General features: G+C 53.0%; 7 protein-coding genes across 7 annotated transcripts; 5 read left to right on the top strand and 2 right to left on the bottom strand.

Moving 5' to 3' along the window:
* PtrM4_126920 (uncharacterized protein) lies at positions 1-1,428 on the bottom strand (the record flags this gene model as incomplete). The annotated part of the gene is made up of 1 exon (XM_001939765.1): positions 1-1,428. One exon carries the CDS (start codon positions 1,426-1,428, stop codon positions 1-3), a length of 1,428 nt encoding a protein of 475 aa, XP_001939800.1.
* A 4,241-nt stretch (positions 1,429-5,669) lies between these two features.
* PtrM4_126910 (Acs, Acyl-coenzyme A synthetase-AMP-(fatty) acid ligase) lies at positions 5,670-8,210 on the top strand (the record flags this gene model as incomplete). The annotated part of the gene is made up of 5 exons (XM_066108784.1): positions 5,670-5,720; positions 6,010-6,114; positions 6,212-7,009; positions 7,059-7,970; positions 8,025-8,210. The coding sequence occupies 5 exons, from the start codon at positions 5,670-5,672 to the stop codon at positions 8,208-8,210; spliced, it is 2,052 nt and encodes a 683-aa protein (XP_065960776.1).
* A 441-nt stretch (positions 8,211-8,651) lies between these two features.
* Positions 8,652-11,444, top strand: PtrM4_126900 (Myosin-tail-1 multi-domain protein; the record flags this gene model as incomplete). The annotated part of the gene is made up of 1 exon (XM_001939762.2): positions 8,652-11,444. One exon carries the CDS (start codon positions 8,652-8,654, stop codon positions 11,442-11,444), a length of 2,793 nt encoding a protein of 930 aa, XP_001939797.2.
* Positions 11,445-11,673: 229 nt separating this feature from the next.
* Positions 11,674-12,149, bottom strand: PtrM4_126890 (uncharacterized protein; the record flags this gene model as incomplete). The annotated part of the gene is made up of 2 exons (XM_001939761.1): positions 11,674-11,867; positions 11,954-12,149. The coding sequence occupies 2 exons, from the start codon at positions 12,147-12,149 to the stop codon at positions 11,674-11,676; spliced, it is 390 nt and encodes a 129-aa protein (XP_001939796.1).
* A 530-nt stretch (positions 12,150-12,679) lies between these two features.
* Positions 12,680-12,986, top strand: PtrM4_126880 (Zn-ribbon RNA-binding protein; the record flags this gene model as incomplete). Its single annotated transcript, XM_001939760.2, has 2 exons — positions 12,680-12,860; positions 12,961-12,986. 2 exons carry the CDS (start codon positions 12,680-12,682, stop codon positions 12,984-12,986), a joined length of 207 nt encoding a protein of 68 aa, XP_001939795.1.
* Positions 12,987-16,030: 3,044 nt separating this feature from the next.
* Positions 16,031-17,429, top strand: PtrM4_126870 (ACT-7 domain containing protein; the record flags this gene model as incomplete). The annotated part of the gene is made up of 3 exons (XM_001939758.1): positions 16,031-16,075; positions 16,264-16,640; positions 16,685-17,429. 3 exons carry the CDS (start codon positions 16,031-16,033, stop codon positions 17,427-17,429), a joined length of 1,167 nt encoding a protein of 388 aa, XP_001939793.1.
* A 1,162-nt stretch (positions 17,430-18,591) lies between these two features.
* PtrM4_126860 (uncharacterized protein) lies at positions 18,592-18,921 on the top strand (the record flags this gene model as incomplete). The annotated part of the gene is made up of 1 exon (XM_066108783.1): positions 18,592-18,921. The coding sequence occupies one exon, from the start codon at positions 18,592-18,594 to the stop codon at positions 18,919-18,921; it is 330 nt and encodes a 109-aa protein (XP_065960775.1).
* Between the last annotated feature and the right edge of the window lie 1,220 nt (positions 18,922-20,141).

Here is a 20,141-nt window from a genome sequence, read left to right as displayed (position 1 = left end):
TTACAGGGAATCCATGAAATCCATTAATGACTTGCGGCGTCGTATAGCGCGGCTCTTGATGCTAGACATGGACGCAGAGTCGCTATCCGGGCAAGGCGGGATAATGAGCGTCGGCTCCCGCTCGTTTGCGCCGCGAGGTAGCATCCGTCCCATGGTGGTCGATCGCTTCTGCTGCATCGTGCTCTTCATTTGCGGGACTGGAGGTGCGCACTCGGGTGTCGGTGTCCTTTTGGAGTCAGCTCCGCGCGACTTTGGTCGGAGAATTGTCGATGCGCGTCGGATTTTGTTCTGGTTGAAGTTGGCACCTCCGTCAAGGGGTGCCGTCTGTGGCGTCATGGGTGTGACGGGGGTTGGTGGAGCCTTGCCGTTGATGCGCGCGTCGTAAGGTTTTTTTGCCGGGGTGATGGCAATCTTTGCCAGAGAAAGCTTCATGGAGATTGAGCGGAGCCGCCTGTGTGCGGCGGGCTTCTTGATAATTGGCGATGCAGCGCTGTTGGTAGAGTTTTCGTAAGGGTCCGAGCTGAGGAAGGAAAGAGCAGGGGACATGGGTGTTAGGGGTGCGAGATACGACTGCCTGTTTGATGCCGGGTACGCCGATTGTGTAGTTTGGATCTTTGAGAGGTCAAGACGCGATTGCGCGGGAATGTAGACTGAAGAGCGTGCCGATGATACATGCTCTCCGGCAGTGGATGTCGAGGGTCGACGAGGCGCTTCACTGGGTACGGGTGAGTAGCTGCGGCTGGATGCAGTCTGGAAAGATGATGCAAATGAAGCAGAGTCTGGGTGAGAGTTGATGTTTGCGGTGATTGGGCTATGGCTTGTGGAAGGTCGTCGGGTGTCAAGGTCGCAAGTGATTGATCTTGAGGGGGAGATTGGGGATGAGGACATGCGGTTGGAGGGAGGAAGCTTCAGAGACAGGCGTTGTGCCTCGTCTGCCTTTCGCAATCTGTTTGCAGCTGTGCCTGGAATTTGAGCAACCGACGCCGACCTTTGCTGTATGGTTGGCCGTGTAGTGTCCATTTCGACAACCTTGGGACGGCCTGCATGTGCATAAGAGACCAAGACTGCCATGTCGCAGCTCATGCCTTTGTCCCAGCGGGATATGGACATCCTCCTCGCCTCCTTGGTGAGATCATGAACAACAACGTCTTCGTAGTCGTACTCGGAGTCGGAGTCATCTCCATCGTCGGCAGTCAGGTCCTCCTCGCTGGAGAGATAGCGCTTCTGCAAGACGGTGTTGTCTTTTCCAGCAGGCGGACTTGATTCCTGCGAGGCTGGGTTACTTATCCGCAGCGTCTCTGGCACATCGTCGCACAGGTTCGGGCTCGAGGCGGAACTGTCGGTGCTCGCACGTTGTGGGCGTGCAACGACGTCAGGCTTGGCAAAGGTCCATTGCGAAAGCTGCGAGGTCACAGCAACGTCGACCATGGTTGCGGATGGAAACGAAAGTAACGGGGCAATGCTCGTTCAGCGGCGCAGTACTGATATATCGGCTTGGGCGGCAGCTGGTTCGGCTTGAAACCAAAGGCGTGCAGGTCTTACGCGCCAATGGTCGGAGAGGAAGGCGTGGCTTGGGAGCACAAGGTAAGCGTCCGTCTGAGTGAGACTCGGGGTGTCACAGTAAACTCGCAAAGGCGACGGAGCCGGTTTGAATGCTCGATGTAGTGTGGAGGGGCACTAGGTGTATATGGTGACCAGAAGTGGGAGGGGAGTGCGGCCGACGCTATATTGGACACTTTGGCGACGGGTGTATATATTGCAGCACTTTGCAGGTCCAAGGAATCAGGACCCCTGGGGCCTGGCAGACGTCGAGGTTTCAAATGCAGGCGAGCAAGCCTAGCAGGGCGACGGGCGACTAGCAAGGGACATGGGAACCTAAGAGTCAGGTCACGGAGTCAGTGCGCCATTCATCATTTCGCGGACGGGCTGGGGGGGGGCGTTGGCGACTTTTTGGCGATGGCGCAACCTCCAGGGCCGTCCAGGGCTCGTGAGCCAGCCTACAAGCCTGCACCTGGACCTTTGGCCTAGCGGCGGCCCAGAGTGAGGTGCGAAGAAGGGCCTCGACGGCCTGATCTGACTGGTTCTGCCCGCGTTTCACCTCGACGACGACCAGGCAATCAGACCATGTCGTTGGTGCTGGGCAGGCGATAAGCAAGTCGAACGTCGCAGTGAACGCGTGGGCAATGTGCAGCAGCAAAAGAACGGGTTGGGAGGCGTTGTCGGACGTCGCAGCAGCACGGCACAGCGGACATGATCGCCCTCCCAGCTCCCTTCATCTCGAGCGCAATAGGCAATGGGAAGCCGAGCACCCACAATGCCACCTTGTCCCTTTGTCGACGCCAGCCTGACAGGTGTTCTTGTGCCGCTCAGGGGCAGCACCAGTCAGGATTCAGCAAACGCGAACGGGCTCGCGCTGTGTGGGGTTGACCCAGAGACGGCCAACGCCATAGCCGCACAGGATCCATCGAGATCCCCGCCAACGCCCATGATGACTATGGGTATTTTTTTTCCTTTGCCCGCTGCACCCGTTGTGCGAAGCCATTACCAGACGCTGGGACTGAGCGTTGCAAAGAGACCCTTCCAACTCTTTTCCGACCCCTGGCCTCACCTTCGCACTCGCACTGAGAGCTTGCCTGGGCCAAACCACAAGAGTCTAGTCCGAGGCGTCTGCGAGGAAAGTGCCGGTGTCGCACTGGTGAGAGATGACGAAGCATACGAGAAACACCAAGCTCGTCGCGCCTATCTTTGCACTTTGCATGCAGCGTTGCGTTGCGGACCCCGAATCTGGCTTGGCATCCTCTCTCAGGTACCGGCACCGCGCATCACCTGGCTCTATTCTCGGCCCAAACGCCGTCACCGCCATGGTCAGCTCTGCTCTAGGATTCGTCCCTAGAGATGCCGTTGCCCACACCGCCATCACCTCGACGGCACTGGGGATCCACCCGCTGGCTCTGTTCTACGCTGAACTATGTTGAATAGTCAATGGCGCTATCTGCTGCAAAACTCTGCTGCAGATTACCCCGACAAGTCCCGCGACCCGCCTTGCTCCGTTTGTTCCGTCACTTGCTGCTTCCTGTCTCGCTGCTTCGTGCTTGCCTAAACAGTCAGGCTCCTCGCCGCTTTCGGCCACCAGCATAACCTCGCCAATCTGGACATATTAGCACCTTCTCAACCGGACCTGAGGGCCGTGCCACCTACACACACAACCTCTACAGAGTGTGTGCTGCCATCGCGAGCCTTGCAGTCGCATTAACAAGATGCAACCCTTAGCTTGTCTGCCATGCTCGGCAGCCCCGTCGCATAATACACTACTCGTCTGACATCCTACAGTACAGCTGCTTACTGCCTTGCACCGCATTGTTTCGGTCACGGTACCAGGCTTATACCATCCATCCCGACTGTCTCTTCCTTCTCTTGCGTCATCATCATGGTCTGGCAGGAAGCTGCCCAACACCAACGTCGGTTTCAGCCTCGCAGCTCGTGTTTCTTTTTTCATCTTCTCGCATAATACCAGACGAACCCGGTCCGAAGCCAACCATGGTCAAACAGGCCGCCTCGACCCTGCGTCGACAACTGCGTGTCTCAGCTGCTGTGCCTTTGTGCTGCGATAATGCGCCCCCGCTCAATCGCCACGCTCACGCAAACGCCGTGCTACCAATGGATCCCTCGGAACCTCGACCCTGAGGATCCCAACGTGGCCACGACAGCTGGCCTCGCGAACATTACACAAACACCGGCGACTCCCCTCTAGCCGGCCAAGCTACGGTTGCCATATGTGATGGCGAAAACGAGGTGCGGAACCGATTATGCTACGAAAACCATACTTCTGGTAAAACTGTAACCGTTACCGGACCAGGCCTGTCGATTCGTCCCAATTTATTAACCTTCCCAGACGAGTAACCCGTATGCGGGATCCAGCACCCAGTCTTCTGGTCCATCGGAGTTGCACACGCGTGCATCCGATTCTCCACACTTATGCTTGAACTGGGCATCTGCTAGCTCCCTCAGGCATCTCGTCATTGTCATCAATGTGCTGACGGCGTCCGATTCCGTGGGTTTGCAGCCCCGTTTGTTGACTAGGAAGCGACTCGTGCACTGTGTTGCATGGGATTGTTTCAATCATCCTATGACAGTTTCTTGTGAGGCGTCAGGCCGGAAGCTGTGTACTCCGAAGAACAGCCACAACGGCGAACGGCCATGGTTGAGGTGCGTAAATGTCCTCCACCTGGCACGTGCTGCACTATCGAAAGGTCTTTTATAAACGTCGTGTGAGTGACCAAAAGCATACGTTGCAAAACATGATTAGATCGCTCGAGACAACTTCAACGCTGGACAATTACACAACGAGCCCAACCATGCGTCTTCTGATCATGATCATCCAGCAGTAATATTCTCGAACCTCACTTCATCTGTCGCCATATCAACACACCACCACTGAGAAGGAAGCGAGTTTCATGTAGAGTATCATCTGATGCCGCGGGGTAAATCTACCGACTCAAGTACGATACCGCCATGACCCATGGTACCATGTATCGATGGCGCAAGCCACCGCATACCAGTATCTATATTACCCGACTGGCAGGGATGTAGCTGCAGCCGACCAAATCCGTCAGTAGGAGTTGCAAGAGAAAACATTTTGCAAAAGTCAAAGTCCGTGGATGACATGGCTGCAGGTTTGCCGTCAGTTCGCTGCGTGAGGTCAACAGAATATTCTGTATTCCTGTGTGCACGTCATCGGTTCATCGCATATGCTTCTTGCGCGGCTTCACATGCTTCCGTTGTTCGGTCCACAATTGTTCGGTACACAATGCAGGAACTCTGACTTCAATGTGCAACTTGCCGACCCATTGTGCGAGCAAAAGCAGAGGTACGGAGATAAAGCCGAAGTCGCAAATCAGACACTCGTCGATCGGCCGTCTTTTTCGCCTTCGTTTAAAGAAATAGGAGAATAACACATTCTCCATCAGTGTAAACAAATACCTGAAGCACAAGTGCTCATTGCATCGGAAGAAATGAAGAAAACCAAAACAAACTGCACTGGTCGTCAAAGTTTGGTTGCGCGTTCCCCGCAGCGCACCCAGCATCCAAAATCACCATCCACAGTAGGCAGCAACAGTCTGCATGTGCCACCTACACGACCCCAAGAGTAATCTCCCTCTTCGTATCATTTCGCAGCAGTCTTCTCCCTCTCCGCACAAACCATCATCTCCTTTGTTGTATACCTTTGTAGGTAGAGATAGGGAACATACACATAATTGCTTCTGTACATCTCTTGGCATTTCTGCTCGTTTCGTCCCAACAACCCGATTGCCAGGTACAACACGATCCGCGTCCCCACAGCCCAATAGCCGATGCTTCTGTTGGATGATTAGACATTTCATCATACTCGCCAACATTGTGATCTCTCTCGTCTGTTATACGGCATTGCTACTGTTTTCATCGCATACCAGCACCAAACTTGAACACATTCCTTTCCACAAAACACAAAGTGCTCCCCAAGCCACCCCACATTGTTTTGCCCGTTTGCTTTTTCGAGGATGGAGTGCATCATGGAAACGGCGACGCAGCCACATATCAGCCACCAGTTTCACGACAACAACCATCACAATCATGGTCACAGCCGCTTGCCGCGCAAGTTGTGGGAACACCCTGACCCAAAGTCCACAGCCATGTGGCGCTTCATGCAGGATTCCAATGCAAGACACGGTTTGCAGATGCAGGTGAGCTTTTTCTCGTTTTCTTTGGAATGGTGCTGGCGAGGGAAAAAGAAGACAAGAAGAGCGGGTCTTACTTGACAGTGGCTTTCTACGTTTGACAGCTGAACGTCACGTTGGAAATCATGCACCCATAACAACTCCCAGACTTGGCTCGTGGCTGAGGGATTCTGATTTAGTACTATAATCGAGCAGTTGTTCTGCAATTGCGCATCACCACCTCGCACCTGCAGATTGACTGGAGATGGAAGCGGCAGATTAAGATGGACTTCTGGCTGACTCGCAACAAAAATAGACTTTTGACGACTTACATTCATGGAGTGTTGGGCCCCACCGCACCGATTTCTGGGACGACATGTGGGCTGCCAGTGGACTCATTTACTCTGGAAGCTACACTGAAGTATGTATATCGTACAAAAGGAGTTATCCTCTCCACATTCTAATCGTGTTCACCGCCTACGCCTTCGTCTTCAACAACTCGGCTAACACTGGACTAGGCCGTAGACACATCCATACCCATGGAAAACAACCCTCGATGGTACGACGGCACGAACCTTAACTTTGCCGAAAACATACTCTTCTCCGCAGCACTAGAAGATGCCTCAATTAGAACTACAACGAACAAAGGAGAGAACAAGATTGCGTTGACCCAGATCCGCGAGGGCAACATCGAAGTCGAGAATTTGACATGGTGCGAACTACGCCGTCGTGTCGGCCTATTATCAAACTCACTTCGCGCAAGAGGAGTGGGCAAAGGCGATAGAGTTGCCGTGATAGCCAGCAATAGTTTTGATACGTTCATTACCTTCATGGCCATCACGAGTCTTGGTGGCTTATTCAGCTCCAGTAGCACAGACATGGGCACCAAGGGTATACTGGAGCGACTTTTGCAAATCAAGCCCAAATACGTCTTCGTAGACGATTGGACAGTTTACAATGGTAAGACGATCGATCTCCGACCCAAGATCAAGGAAGTTGTCGCCGGCATGGGTGGAGTGATTGAGTTTCAAGGGATAGTCGTTCAGCCCCGATTCCAAGGCCGACCTGCGGACGTTGAGGGTTTCAGCAGGACTGAAACTTTGAGCGATTTTCTGACCTCTGCATGCGACAATGAAGAATTGGAGTTTGAGCGAGTTGCATTTCACGATCCGTTCTTGATTGTATACTCCAGCGGAACTACGGGCATGCCAAAGTGTATCGTGCATTCTACTGGAGGAGTGCTCATCAATACTTGCAAAGAGGGCCTACTTCACAAGGAGATGACGCCAGAGAGCGTCGTCTTGCAATACACTACTGTAGGTTCATTCTCGGCCACAGATTGATCGTCTGACTGACAAGCAACAGACTGGTTGGATCATGTACCTGGTCACTGTCCAGGTGTGTCTTTTCGGTGTTCGAAGCGTTTTGTACGATGGCTCGCCATTCAAACCCTCGCCGCAGGGTTTCCTAGCTATGCTGCAACAACAACGGGTCACCGACTTTGGCACATCACCGCGCTTTTTGCACGAGTTGCAAAAACGCAGCCTCAACCCCCGGGAGTTCCTGGACTTGTCTTGTTTAAGAAGTGTTGCTACTACAGGCATGGTGCTCCCAGAAGCACAGTTCGAATGGTTCTATGATGTTGGTTTCCCTGCCCATGTCCACCTACGCAACATCTCTGGTGGAACCGATCTGGCGGGCCGCTTCGGAATCGGGAACCCCCTGACGCCAGTGTATGCGGGAGGCTGTCAGGGACCATGTCTGGGTATGAAGGTGGAGGTCTACGACAGCTTGATTGAGAGCGGTCCTGGCGTTGCGGTCCCAGATGGCGAACCAGGTGAACTCGTTGCTACCGCCTCATTCCCCAATCAGCCCATCTTCTTCTGGGGCGACAAGAGTGGCGAGCGGTATAGAAACGCATACTACACTCGCTTTCCCCATGTATGGACACACGGCGACTTCATCCAAATTCACCCGTTGACGGGTCAAATCACCTTCCTTGGCCGCGCCGACGGAGTGCTAAATCCATCTGGTATTCGATTCGGGTCTGCAGATATCTACAGCGTCATCGAACAGCACTTTCCCGAGGTAGCAGATAGTCTATGCGTGGGCCAGCGAAGACCACTAGACAATGATGAGACTGTTATATTATTCCTCAAGATGAACAACGGACATAGATTCAGAGAAGGGCTAGTGGAAAGAATCAAGAGCAAGATCAGCCAGGAAAGAAGCAAGAGACATGTTCCTCAATACATCTTCCAGACTTGGGATATTCCAGTAAGTCAAACACGCCCAGGAAGCATTCCATGACAACGCTAACAAAATCTCTAGACTACTGTGAACCTAAAAAAGGTCGAGCTGCCGGTCAAACAGATCGTCTCCGGCAAAAAGATCAAAGCAAGTGGGACTTTGGCGAATCCCGAGAGCCTGAAGTACTACGAGCAGTTTGCGAGGGTCGAGGAGGTGGTCAAGAGATTGGCCAGAGACAAGCAGCGACGCAGGAGAAGTACGTTGTAGGTGCAGACAGGAAAACACATCAGCTCTACCAGATGTGTGGATTTTTGCTATGACCATTTCATTGACAGTTTTACGACACATGTTCGATTTGGACGATTACGATTTTGAATTAGATACCATTTGAAGGATACGGGTACTATTAGTATATGACTAGAGTAAAGATGTACAAAAATGTATAACTACAATTTGAAAGGTTTCAGCTGTCGAAGAGATCGACAAACGTGGTTGTAAACGTTCTTGGTAAGGTTTGATAGTGACATGCGTACGACGCGTAAAGTGAGGTGGGGTGACACGTCGGCCCTCTTTCACCCCGCCCGTGCGTCGCGTTAGTTTACCATGTCGCGTTGTCACAACAAACAACAACCGCACCGTTGTAGCACAATTCTTATCGCATCTTAACTTCGCAGAATCGCAACATTCAAAGTCCCATGCACGGCCAAGATGGTGCGCACACATTCTTCGCACACGGCAAGCCCCACGCGCTTCCAGTCGCCGCAGCGCAGCCCGGCGCGTCGTCCGTCGCAAGATGGGTCGCAATATGAGATGGATCTGGATGCCCTAGGTCTCAATTCGACATTCGAATCCACCGAACTAGACAACAGTCACCGGCCGCCTGTCGACCATCTGGAAACGAGCGAGATTGAAGGGCCGGAAGACTTTACCATGAACATGACATACTGGATGACGGCAGATCTCCCGCTTGCACAGATAAAGTCGCGAAAAGAAGCAAACACCAAGCGGCCGGTGATTAGAATGGACGTAATGCAAGAAGGAAGTGAGGGGCAAGGGGCGAGGGATGCGACCGACAAGCCTACACAGGAACGCATCGAGCAGCGGAGAGACGATCGATCCTGCACCGCTTCTCCTACAAGGCGCGCAAACGGCAATGCAGGCGAGCGCGCATATAGCAAACCGCCGTCTGAACGGTCAATGGAAAACGAAGAGAAAGTTCGGAGTTTTCTCAGCAATCTTCCAGATACGGAGATGGATGGTGCCATCACCGGTACGCCCCTACACGTCCCCAGACACAGCTTTCTACAAGTCCCCAGGTCTTCACCACTGAAAGCACGCTCGCTACAGCCAACCGTTGAGGATTATGATACCCCGCGGAAACCGACTGCCGAGACGGTCATACGCCACACTTCGGCTGTTATTGACACGAGCGAGCAGGACGCCGCGCGGAACAAGATCATGGAGTTACAATCTCAGTTGGAGCAGCAGGAGTCAAGATCAAGATCGCGCATTACAGAACTTGAAACGCTGCTCTCTTACACTCGCTCGGATCTCGAAAGCGCACGAACAGACAATTACAGACAGAAGGAGAGGGTAGCGAGTCTGGAGAAAAGCATGGCACAGCAAACTGCAGATCACGAAGCATCTCGCGCAACGACAGACACTGAATCGAAGGCACGCGAAAGCGCACTGGAGACCAAGATGCATGAGTTTGGTGAGAAGATGCGTCTTGAGAACCTGGCAAAGCTGGAGACAATGGTTGAAGAGTTCGAGCGACAACGAAAAGCCCTCGAAGAATCAAAGCGACAATTGACTGAAGAGGTCAAGTCGAAGGCTCAGAGTTTGGAAGAGGCGCAAACAGAGTTGGCCCTCATGCGACGGGAGAACAAGACGCAATTGCAGCAACCCGAGAACAAGAACGATGCTGACAAGGAGCGCCTGTCGCTCGCCGAGCAACTTTCTTCAGTCCAAGCACGAGCGGAAGCCCTGCAGTCGAGCCTTGAATCAGCCACTTCTGAAGCTCGAGCAGCGCGCGAGGACGCACAGAACAATGACGCGATGCGCTCTGCAGCCGAAACCAAGGCGCGAAGTCATGCGAAGCGCATCACTGAGCTTGAGGCTCACCTTTCGACTGCGCGGTTCGAAGTGCAATGCGCCGAAGCTGATATGGCGGCCAAGAAGCAGCTGTTCCAGACAAATCTCGATCTCAGCTCTCGACTTCGTGTACTACAATTGGAGTTGGAGACTGCGCAGAAAGGGTCCGTTGTGCAAGGACAGGAGGGTCTCCGTACCACTGAGCTTGAAGCACGTATCAAAGAGCTTGAATCCGAGATAAGTTCTCTCCGGTCGCAACTCGAACCTACGAGTACACCTACATCTGGCAACGACCAAAGCCTCCATATAGCCGATCTCGAAAGACATATACGATCACTACAGTCGCAACTACAATCGGCGCAAGACGAACTGGCCGCCAAAGACAATCAAATCCCGCAATACATGGAAACTCAAGAACACACTGAACAACGCCTAAACACATCTCTAGGCCGAATCCAAAGCCTCGAAGCCGGCATGACCAGTCTCCGCCAACAGCTCGCTGAGGCCCACCGCGACGTAGCCAAAGCGCGTGCCGACGCCGAACGCTTCGAACAAGATCTCGAAGATGCCAACGACCGTCTCCAAGACGAGCGCGCGGAAGCCGGTCGCCGCGTAACCGACCTAGACAGAAAACTCGCCAAAATGAAGGAGCTAAAAGTCGACGCCGAGTCCAAATTCAAAGAGCTGCGCGCCCAACACGACGACCTAAAAGAAGGCCACGAAGCCATGACGCAAGATATCCGCGACAAAGCCGAAGACGCCATCTGCAAAGCAGCCAGTCTCCTCGACCAAGAGCGCAGCGAGAAAAAGCGTCTACAAAAGGAACTTAAAAAGATCCGACAAGACCTCGACAACCTACGTGCTCGTGGTGGCATATCCTCTTCCTCCGACGATGAAAGCTCCACCATCGCCGCACAGGAAGAGTCTAAATCCTCCGCAGACTTATCCTCGCTTCGTACTGCTCTCGCGGCTCAAACCGCGCAAACTGCTTCTCTGAAATCCAGTCTTTCGGTCCTTCGCCAGGAACTACGTTCTTTCCATAATCAACAATCGCCTCAACAATCTCAGCTTCAATCACAGGTCGCTCAACTCCAGAAACAAAACGCAGATCTCCAGGCCCAATTACAGCACCAGAAGGCTGAACATGACGCCATCGACGCGGCTATGGATGAGAAACTAGCGGGCCTGTTGAGTGGGTTGGTAAAAGAAAAGGCGAGGAATGTGGTTGGTGTTAGAGATGGGCAGTGGGAGGAGAAGGTTAAGGGGTTGGTGGGGGAGAGGGAGTTGTTGGGTAGGGTTGTGATGAGGCAGTGGGGGAGAGAGGAGATGGGTGCGAGTGAGGATGGTGAGGGTGCGGCGCGAGGGAAGCAGAGGTATGGGTATAAGTTTGTTAAGAGGGAGAAGTGAGAAAGGGGTTTAATGGATTTATGAAGGAGTTTGGATAGGTTACGTTTTTTGGGTGGGTGGGTGGCTGACTGGGAGTTTCTTCTTGTTATGAAATCACCATGACTTTTCTCTTGTAGAAATTATCACTACTTATCTTTCCCGACCCCTCCTATCCCTATCCCCATCTCCACCTCGCCCTTCCCACCATCAATCCCCCTCCCCTTATCCCAACCATTTCTCACCCCCTCACTCAAAGCAACCCCTTCCTAGCCATCTCAACCTTCTTCCCAAACTCACCCTCAACCCAACCCCCCTTGGACCCACAAACCGCAATCCCCTCGCCCAATTCAACTTTGTCTTCGACCGTCTCCCACGAGCAGGGGCAGTGGTGTGGGAAATGTACGCATGAGAGGGTGCCGGGGCAGAGGTAGTGTGTGCATTGTGCTGTGTTGGGCGTGTTAGCAGCCGTCCTCATATTTAATACTTTCGGCGCGAACTTTGCAAGTTCCGAGAGAAGAGGGGATACATACCGCCCTCATACTGTGACTGGTACCAACTAGCATCACTCCGTACGTTTTGCGCTTCTTGCTCGTGGTGGTGGTGGTGACCCTGTTGCTGGCCGCCGCCGCCGCCGAACATTTGGTCGAAGAAACCGAATTGGGCGAGGGCGGGGGTTGTGAGGAGTGTTAGGAGGACAGTTGTGAGAAGTATTGTGGGGTTCGTCATCGTTGCGGTTTGCTGTGCGTTGCGCGTGGAGTTCGGATAGTGGTATTGCGAGTTGTGAGATAGCAAATTGTATTTTTTGATTGTTGCAAAAAAGGGTTGGATTCTTAGCCAAGGTGTATCAAACCCTCAGGCTTTTCCTAGGTAAATTTCCTGGGATAGTATGCTCGTTGCGTCCCAAGGTCGGCGTCGCGGTAAAGTGGGTGATGTGGAACTTCCGTGATGGATGCAAACCAGCCAAACACATATCCTGGTACCGACGCGAACAACGGGGGACAGGGATGCATAGTCTTGGCAGGTAGCTCGGTGGTCCGCAGAAAAAACTCCCGCCCGCGAATTTGACCCAAAGCTCCCTCCATATCGCGAACGCAACCTCAATACCCACCGCAACCTGTCGCATCCCCGCGCCTCACCTCAATTCAGCCGAATAAATCGCAAAATCAAGAAATCTAAAAACCGCAATGTTCGTCTCCTCCAGCCACGCAGCCACACAAACATAGACGAGTGAGCGGCTTTCTAACAACGCACACAGCATGCATCTAATGTACATCCCCGACCCGGCGAACCCGAGCAAGCGCATTTACACGCTGAAAAAGGTCATCGATGGCGAGGTTAGCAAGAGTGCGCATCCAGCGCGCTTTTCACCTGATGACAAGTACTCGCGCCATCGCGTTACGATTAAGAAGCGGTATGGACTGCTTTTGACACAGCAGAGTAAGTTTTCTTCTTCTCTAGGGTTGTAGGCGCATGAGGCGGTGGAGAGGGGTGGAAGGGTGATGGTTGAGTAGTAGGGATGGAAGCTAACTCGGTGCAGAGAACAAGGTCGCGGAGAAGATCTAAATGTCTACCGGGAATTGGCAATCGATCGAGGGACGAGGGTGTTCAGCAGGAGTGGAAGTGGTGCAGATGTGGATATTGAGAGGGACTGAAGAGCTTGCGTGTAATCACGCAACAAGAGAGAAGAGAAGGCAAGAGCATGATGCAGGCGTTGGAACGGCGTAACAAAGGCGCAGCGAAAAGTTCACGGCGGCACGTACAAAGGCTCCTCTATGCCAGAGTGTATTTTTCTCATGGGAGATTTCGTAGGATTTGGGAATTTTATTCGTTTCATGAAAATGGTGGTCTACGGTTGTTGTGTACGTGGGGATCGTTGCTGGTGAAGGAGCTGGAATGTGAAGAGATGACACGTTTTGAAGTCAGCGAGCAGATGCTACAAGATTACTGTCAGGTCCATGTCTCGTTTTCAGCCTAGAAACCAGATCAGAGAAGACCTCTTCTGTCGGATGGTTGAGAAGAATCGGGAAATATCGGTTAGCATACTCGTCCCGTTCCTTCTCCTTCTCTACCCAGCACAATTCATCTCACTCTTCTCTAGGGTCTGTTCCACACTTACCACGGCGTAATAGCTGGTCACACAAGATACTGCCAGTTACACCTACTCGTCGACGAACATTCTTTCACCGATCTCGTCCTCAAATAGCTCCATCTCTTATCGCACCTCAATATCAAGGCGAGGTCTGAGTGGTAAAGTATGTGACTACTCTGCTTGACCGAAGAATGCGGTTCTGATCGGTGACGAGCTCGTATATAGACCAAGTCAGCTGCCTCTGGTCATGCATGACATCTGAAAGCTGAGCTCGAGCTGGCCTACGAACGTGATGGCGTTCTGAGATGGCATTATCTCTACCATGTAGTGCGACCGAGACAGTGAATATGCTTGGCTGTTGGGTACGTCATGCGAGACCTGGTGTCAGCTCTTTCTAGACTAAAGGGTTGCGTGGCCGCCTCGATGCCTTGGAAGCAGGTGTCTTATCCGATGGTTAGCGACTACAACCCTACCGATCCATCCCCCGCTTCCGTCAGGGCGAGATGGAAGAGAGATGAGTTGGCGAGGGGTAAGACAAGAAGGCGCAGTCAGATGGTGTATCAACCCCCACGCGAACTATCCAAAGCGTCTCTCGCGCGAGCTTGTTTATTCTGTGATGCGTATGCGGCGTTGGAGAGTGGGCCCGGCGCGCATGACCGAGAGAGGTCCTGCAGCAGACGACATCATGAACGTGGGCGTGGTGGTGATGTCGGCGTAGTCCGCAGCTCAGAAGGATGCTTTGGCCCACCTTGTCAGCGCTGCTCTCCCGAGCTGCGGGTAGCCGTATCTTCGTCTGGGCCCATGTGCACGTCATTGCGAGCGAGGCCAGTGAAGGGAGTGTGCGAGGTGGAAAGGACCAATTGCGGGGTATGCGCCTCTTTGGTTACGCAGCAGCAACATATCAAGGTACTCGCAGTCCGTCTGACGTCCCGTCTGCCTCTCCTGCTCAAGACAACGGCTTTGCTCGTCTTCGGTGCTTCTAGGTGGGTGTGTGGACGGCCGCTAGTAACAGCGCGTATCGCGACGCTGATGCAGAATGATAGCTAGGCAGGGTCCGGATTGCAGCGGCGGTTATGCTCGGCTTCCCGTCCAGGGACAAAGGGACTTTGCTTCATGCACGCCATCATGCCCTGCAATGCTCGCCGACGTGGGGACCAAAGTCAAGCACCTGCAGATAGACGGCACAAGAAGGCCTCGAATTCGTGGCGTTCGTCATGCTTCTTGAGATGGTGCTGTGATGCTTGACGTCGTCTCAGCTGAGTCATCGGCTCGGCGATGAGGGCTTCGATGCGGTGGAGCCATGTCATTATCGCTCAGGTACTCTCTCGTACAAGACAGATTGCGTTTGCGACTAGGTGGTGGGACTAGGTGGTTTCGCGGCACAACTGTTGGCAGTAGTAGTGGGAACCACCACGGTTTGCGTTGCAGCTCGTCGAGTGCTGCATGACCCCAGCAACAAAGAAGGCCGGCCTCATTGTGGCTGCTTCTGACGTCGGGCGGGCTACGTTTAAGCTTACCATTATCGACCCGTTGACTGTCGATTTGCCGCCGGCCAGGCCACGGAGACGGCCAACTTGCAGCTCAAGGCCACACCGTCGTTGGGAAAATCTCGCGTCTCTTTTCGAGTCATAGTCACAGCACCCGGGCATCTCCACTCTTGCGCTTGCTGTTCATCTCACTTAAAGCACTGGTGCTTCCTAGTAGTCACTTTATCCACTCCCACAGCATTGACACGGCTGTCCTTCACCCATACCTCGCGACTAGGATCTGCCCCACGCTCTGGCCGTTGCAGTCAGCAAGGACATCCGCTCTACGCGCACAAGGCTATTCTTGCAGCCATCGTCATCGAACCGTCCATTCCCGTCCCAAACTCATCCCACGCTGCCAGCCTGCCCCGCGTCTTGCGCACTCTGCCCTGAAAGAATAAACTTTTCGGTTCCTCGATTGGTACCATCCGGTTAGCATCCTGACCAATTGCACAAGGCCAACCTGCAACGATCCCCACGCCGCACCTCTACCCCAGATCACGGCAATCCCTATTCATTTGCACGCCCTGAGATCACTAACAGCGGGTTCCCTACTTTGTCCTGCCCTCGTGTAACTGCTACGCATGTTGCCGGTCCGTGTGTAAACTCGGTACGATTAGTAAAGGTCATCTTGTGCCCTATACAGGCCTCTTGTCTGGACTTTGAACTCTCCGACTTACACAAACCAAGCGTGTGGGATGAATTTCGGCTTCAAGAACGATACCTCGCACTGGCCCGTTGGACAAGAACACATCAACCGATAGTCTGGTCGGATCCCCCGCACTTCCCATTGTGGCTGCACATAGTTTCTGTAATAGCATCGGAATCCCGATAACCTTGCTTATTCCACCGTGCCTGAAGGCTCCGGGGACCTCGTGGTCAGCCTTATCCAAGTCATTCTTGCCGAATCGGAAAAGAGTCCTTCAGCCACAACCACGCGACCGATCGTCATCAAGAAAGACCTATTCTTGTCTTTTCCGGCTTAGCACGTAATGGACTCTTCGTTGACTTTGCTCAGCGCGAATATCCGAATTCTGGTACGTTGTTGTTCCTTCGTTATGCGCAGTGCGGCACTGCATGGTACCAAAAGTTTCCCTGTCTTACACTGGAGGGAGCCTTGGTGGCGGGTCCTTCATGCACGACATGGCGCAGGCCTCTTTTAATTTGCCTCCCGCACAGAATTTTTCTTCTCTTTTACACATTAACTAACATGATCACTTTCAAGGACACGCAGCTCGCCCTCATACACATTCCACTGCACTTGTATCGCAACTTTCTCCAGTCCATCCTCCAGCTAGTGTTGCCTAATGCAACTCGCAGCGGCCTCAAGAATGCATCTGGTGCCGTTCAGCCTCTCAAAGGCTGGCCTTGTGAACATCCATTTGTCAATATTTCCATAACGCCCGTGGAATGCTCTATAGTATGTTCACGAGCGCTTGCCATTGAGCTCTTTGTTTCTGTTCTCAACTTGCTCGATCCGCAATCGAGGGAATCTGTCAACATTACTACAGAGGATTTTGTGGTAATGCAAGTTGATGGCGAAGGATTAGACGCCGGACAGCGCGTTTTGGAACTTACCAGCCCTCTTGCTCTTGCTGGAATGTGAGTGTACCTTGAGACATGTAGTGCAAGGCTGACCCTCAAAGTCCCATCTTCTTCATCACCACATATTTCTCCGACTACATCTTGGTTCCGCTACGCCATCGCTCCCAGGTAGTTCAGGCCCTTGAAGAGCGCGGTTTCCAGTTTGAAAAAGACACATCTTCCTACGTCAACTCTTTTTCACACGGCCGCAAGCACTCAGCTACGTCCCTAGAAGTCCAACCTCCGAGCACCCCTCCACCAACTACGATTTCCGAGCTTCAAACTAGGACGTTTTCCACGCTCAAACGTCGCAACATTGTCCCTACCGTTGACTCCAGCATTCGACTCGTTCAGTGCGCCGGCCGCAGAGACAACCACAGCCGCAACAACAGCACCACGTCCGCCGACGACGCCCTCCACCTCGGCCTCGTCAAATGCCTCATAACGCAACCCTACCCGAAATTTTTATCCCTCACGCTAACAGACACGGAATCCGCGGCTCTCCTCTTTGACCACACGCTCCTGCCGCATTTCGTCCAAGACACGCTCCTCGGCTCGAGAGACGAGTTCCTCACCCCAATCACCCTCGATCTCCGCGACTTGCCCATGGAAAGCACGGGCATCGTATGCGGTGTTGCGGGTCGGCTGGTGGGCGAAACTACGGGCCAGCTCAAGGAACCTGTTGAGATGAGTTATTTGAGTACGGCGAGAGCGGGAACCGTCATGGTGGCCGAGGAGGAGCTGGAACGCGCGCTTGACGCTTTGCGCGGTGCGAGTGCAAATGGGGTTGCGACATCGAACGAATGAGGAACGAATGAGGAATACGAGTCTTTTTTGGGCGGTGGAGGGGGTGTCAGGGGGTATCAGGAAAAGAAGGATCAAGTTTTTTTTTGGTCTGGTTGGTTCCGAGCACTTGGTCGACGTTGCAGCGATGCGTTGTATTCCTTCGCGCGCTTACCACATGGCATATGCGATGCGTTGTAGTTCGCATTCGCATCATTTGTTCCTCGATGTGCGGCTAGCGCGGCATTTCGGGGCGATGATGGGCACGGCACGCCTGATTCTCATTAGGGTTTCTTTGATATTTTTTTTCTCTCGTTCCCACACCCACATGTCGCGTATAATGGGTCACATTACCTATACCCAGCAAAGCGAGTGGGGGGAAGGATTTCGCAAAACCGTTGATCGTCGGTGATTTTCGGGTCTCGCCGAACGTGGCTTGTGCAGGCATGGATGGATCGTGGTGTGTGGGATTCTTGACATGTTGGGCGCAATGCATGCATGTTGTGAGATTTTTTTCTTGGTATAACTGGAGCATAGGGGGTACGGTTGGGTAGTGTGCTATTTTTGGATTTGAATAGAAAAGTTGTTCATGTTTTATCATTGATTACTTGAGGATGATTTTTCTGCCTGGGGAGAGGGATGGCTAAGAGGGATATGCAGTAGGCTGGATGCGGGTTGGTGGTTCCCACATATGATTGGATATCGATTGTCGTATCTGCGAGTCGCGGAACCTCACACTCGAGGTCTGCCTAGGTAGCAGTTTTACAGGAACATGTGTTGGGTTGTATGATTGCAGCTTCCATCTCATGTATAACCTACTTGTTCACCTGCTTGTTGGAGTTTGGTAGCAAGCGTCTTGTCTATATAGACGGAGCTTTTTGTTGAAGTAGAAGCTGGTGTGCATTTACTATTCGGTGATTAATTGTGTACACTGAGAACATAACAGCTTCTATGGAAAGAAACTATATATTACAGGCTTGTTCTTGGCGTCGTGTTTTGGACTCAATCTCTAGCCCGGTATCTTCAGTTTCCTTATTGATTAGACAACAACATTATCACCCATCTCAATCCCCCTGCCTGATGGCGCTGCCTATAACCAACAACACTCACCCTATATCCCCCTTCCACATCCAAATCTAACCCATGTATCCACTCTATCGCCATCTGCAACTCCCCCGATCCCTTGATGGATACCACATCCTCCTACTCATATCCACCATCATTCGGAACTGTCACCACCCCAACTGTCATCACCCCAACTGTCGTAACTCTCATCGTTGAAACCGTCATCATCGGAACCCTCGTAATTCCCACCATCGGAATCCTCGTGTGTCCCACCATCTTGGACATGCCGCACCGCCTCTATGACCAAGTCTTCCACCTTCCTTGTCAAGCGACTTGCACAACGCATTCGGTGCTTCTCGCCGTACCGGGCATCGCAGAGGCGCTGACGAGCTTCTGCAATGGCGGCCATAGCGGCCCTGCGGTCAGGGAGGAAGAGGGAAGAGAGGGCTAGGTCTAGGATATGGAGTTGAGTGTGGAGACAGGGGTCGCAGTCGCAGCAGGGTGTGTCGGTGGTTAGATTTTGGCGGACAGGCTCGGGTTGGCGAGATGGTGGATGAAACCAGGGTGGAGGGTAGGAGAAGGGTTCAAGAGGCGAGGGAGAGGGGGGGGGGAAATAAGAAAGACTGGGGGAGGCGGAAAGGGTTGGGGGTGACGGATGGGTTCGGTTTGACGAATGTATTCTGGTTATCGGCAGGGGGAAGGTTGTCGGTAGGGGGAAGGCTGTCTAGAGGGGGAAGGTCGGCGATAGGGCAGAGGTTCAAGAGAAGGGAAGGGTTGTCGAGAGGGTTCAGGATGGTGGTAGGGCTCAGGTCGACAGCTGGGCTGGCGCGAAAAAGGGCCATCATCCTCCTCGCTGTCATCTTCCCCAGCTGCCGAGGCCATATCTAGAGCCCAGTCGTGATTTGCGTTCGCTACAGGAGCTACTCCTAGATCCTCGTCTTGCGTAGGAGCGGGTGATACGGCTCGAGTGTCTTTCCCTACAGAGCTTGGAGCTCTGTCTCCATCGAAATCGCGTATAGAGAGGTTGTTCGAGAAGCTCACGCGCCTGGGAGTAGTATAGCGACCATGTACCACACCACAGCCGCTAGCTAAGTTGTTGTTGGTATGGATTCGCTTGCGATGTTCTTCCTCGATACACGATAGGGTGCTCTGATGGTAGTTTTTAGCAAGTTCTTCAGGAGCGGGATTGCTAAGTGAAAGAGAGACAGTCTTGTCTTTAATGGTGCAATGAGCATTCTTGAATGCGCGAGCGTCGCGTGTAAGAGTATTTTGATTCGACTTACCAGGTGGGGACGATGCTTTCTTTGAGCTGGGCATGGTCGTGTGTGTGGTTGGAAAGGGGTAAACTTGTGGAATTGGAGAGGCCGTCTCGAGAGACGATCGGTGGCAGAGAAAAGAGCTTTTGCGCAGTGGAACCAGTAGCGTTAAGCAGTGCACTGTGTGATGTAGGTTTGTAGTCGAGAGCAGTGGCAATGGGCTTTAAATACAGTCGTGGGTGACCGTTAGGACCCTGGCCTTTCACCTGGTCGAGCACTTGCGACACCCATGTGATTCAAGGCACCCACTATGGCGACAGCAACAACAACAGCACGGGGACTAGCTACTAGACCCTGGAAACCGAGTCTCACAGAGCGAGAACTCTGTTCAAGCCTCGCATTTGAGTTCCTGTAG

The sequence above is a fragment of the Pyrenophora tritici-repentis genome, chromosome 7 (assembly GCF_003171515.1).
Source record: "Pyrenophora tritici-repentis strain M4 chromosome 7, whole genome shotgun sequence".
Taxonomy (NCBI): domain Eukaryota; kingdom Fungi; phylum Ascomycota; class Dothideomycetes; order Pleosporales; family Pleosporaceae; genus Pyrenophora; species Pyrenophora tritici-repentis.
The sequence above is the reverse complement of the archived record's forward strand: the minus strand, read 5'-3'. Positions and strand labels throughout refer to the sequence as shown.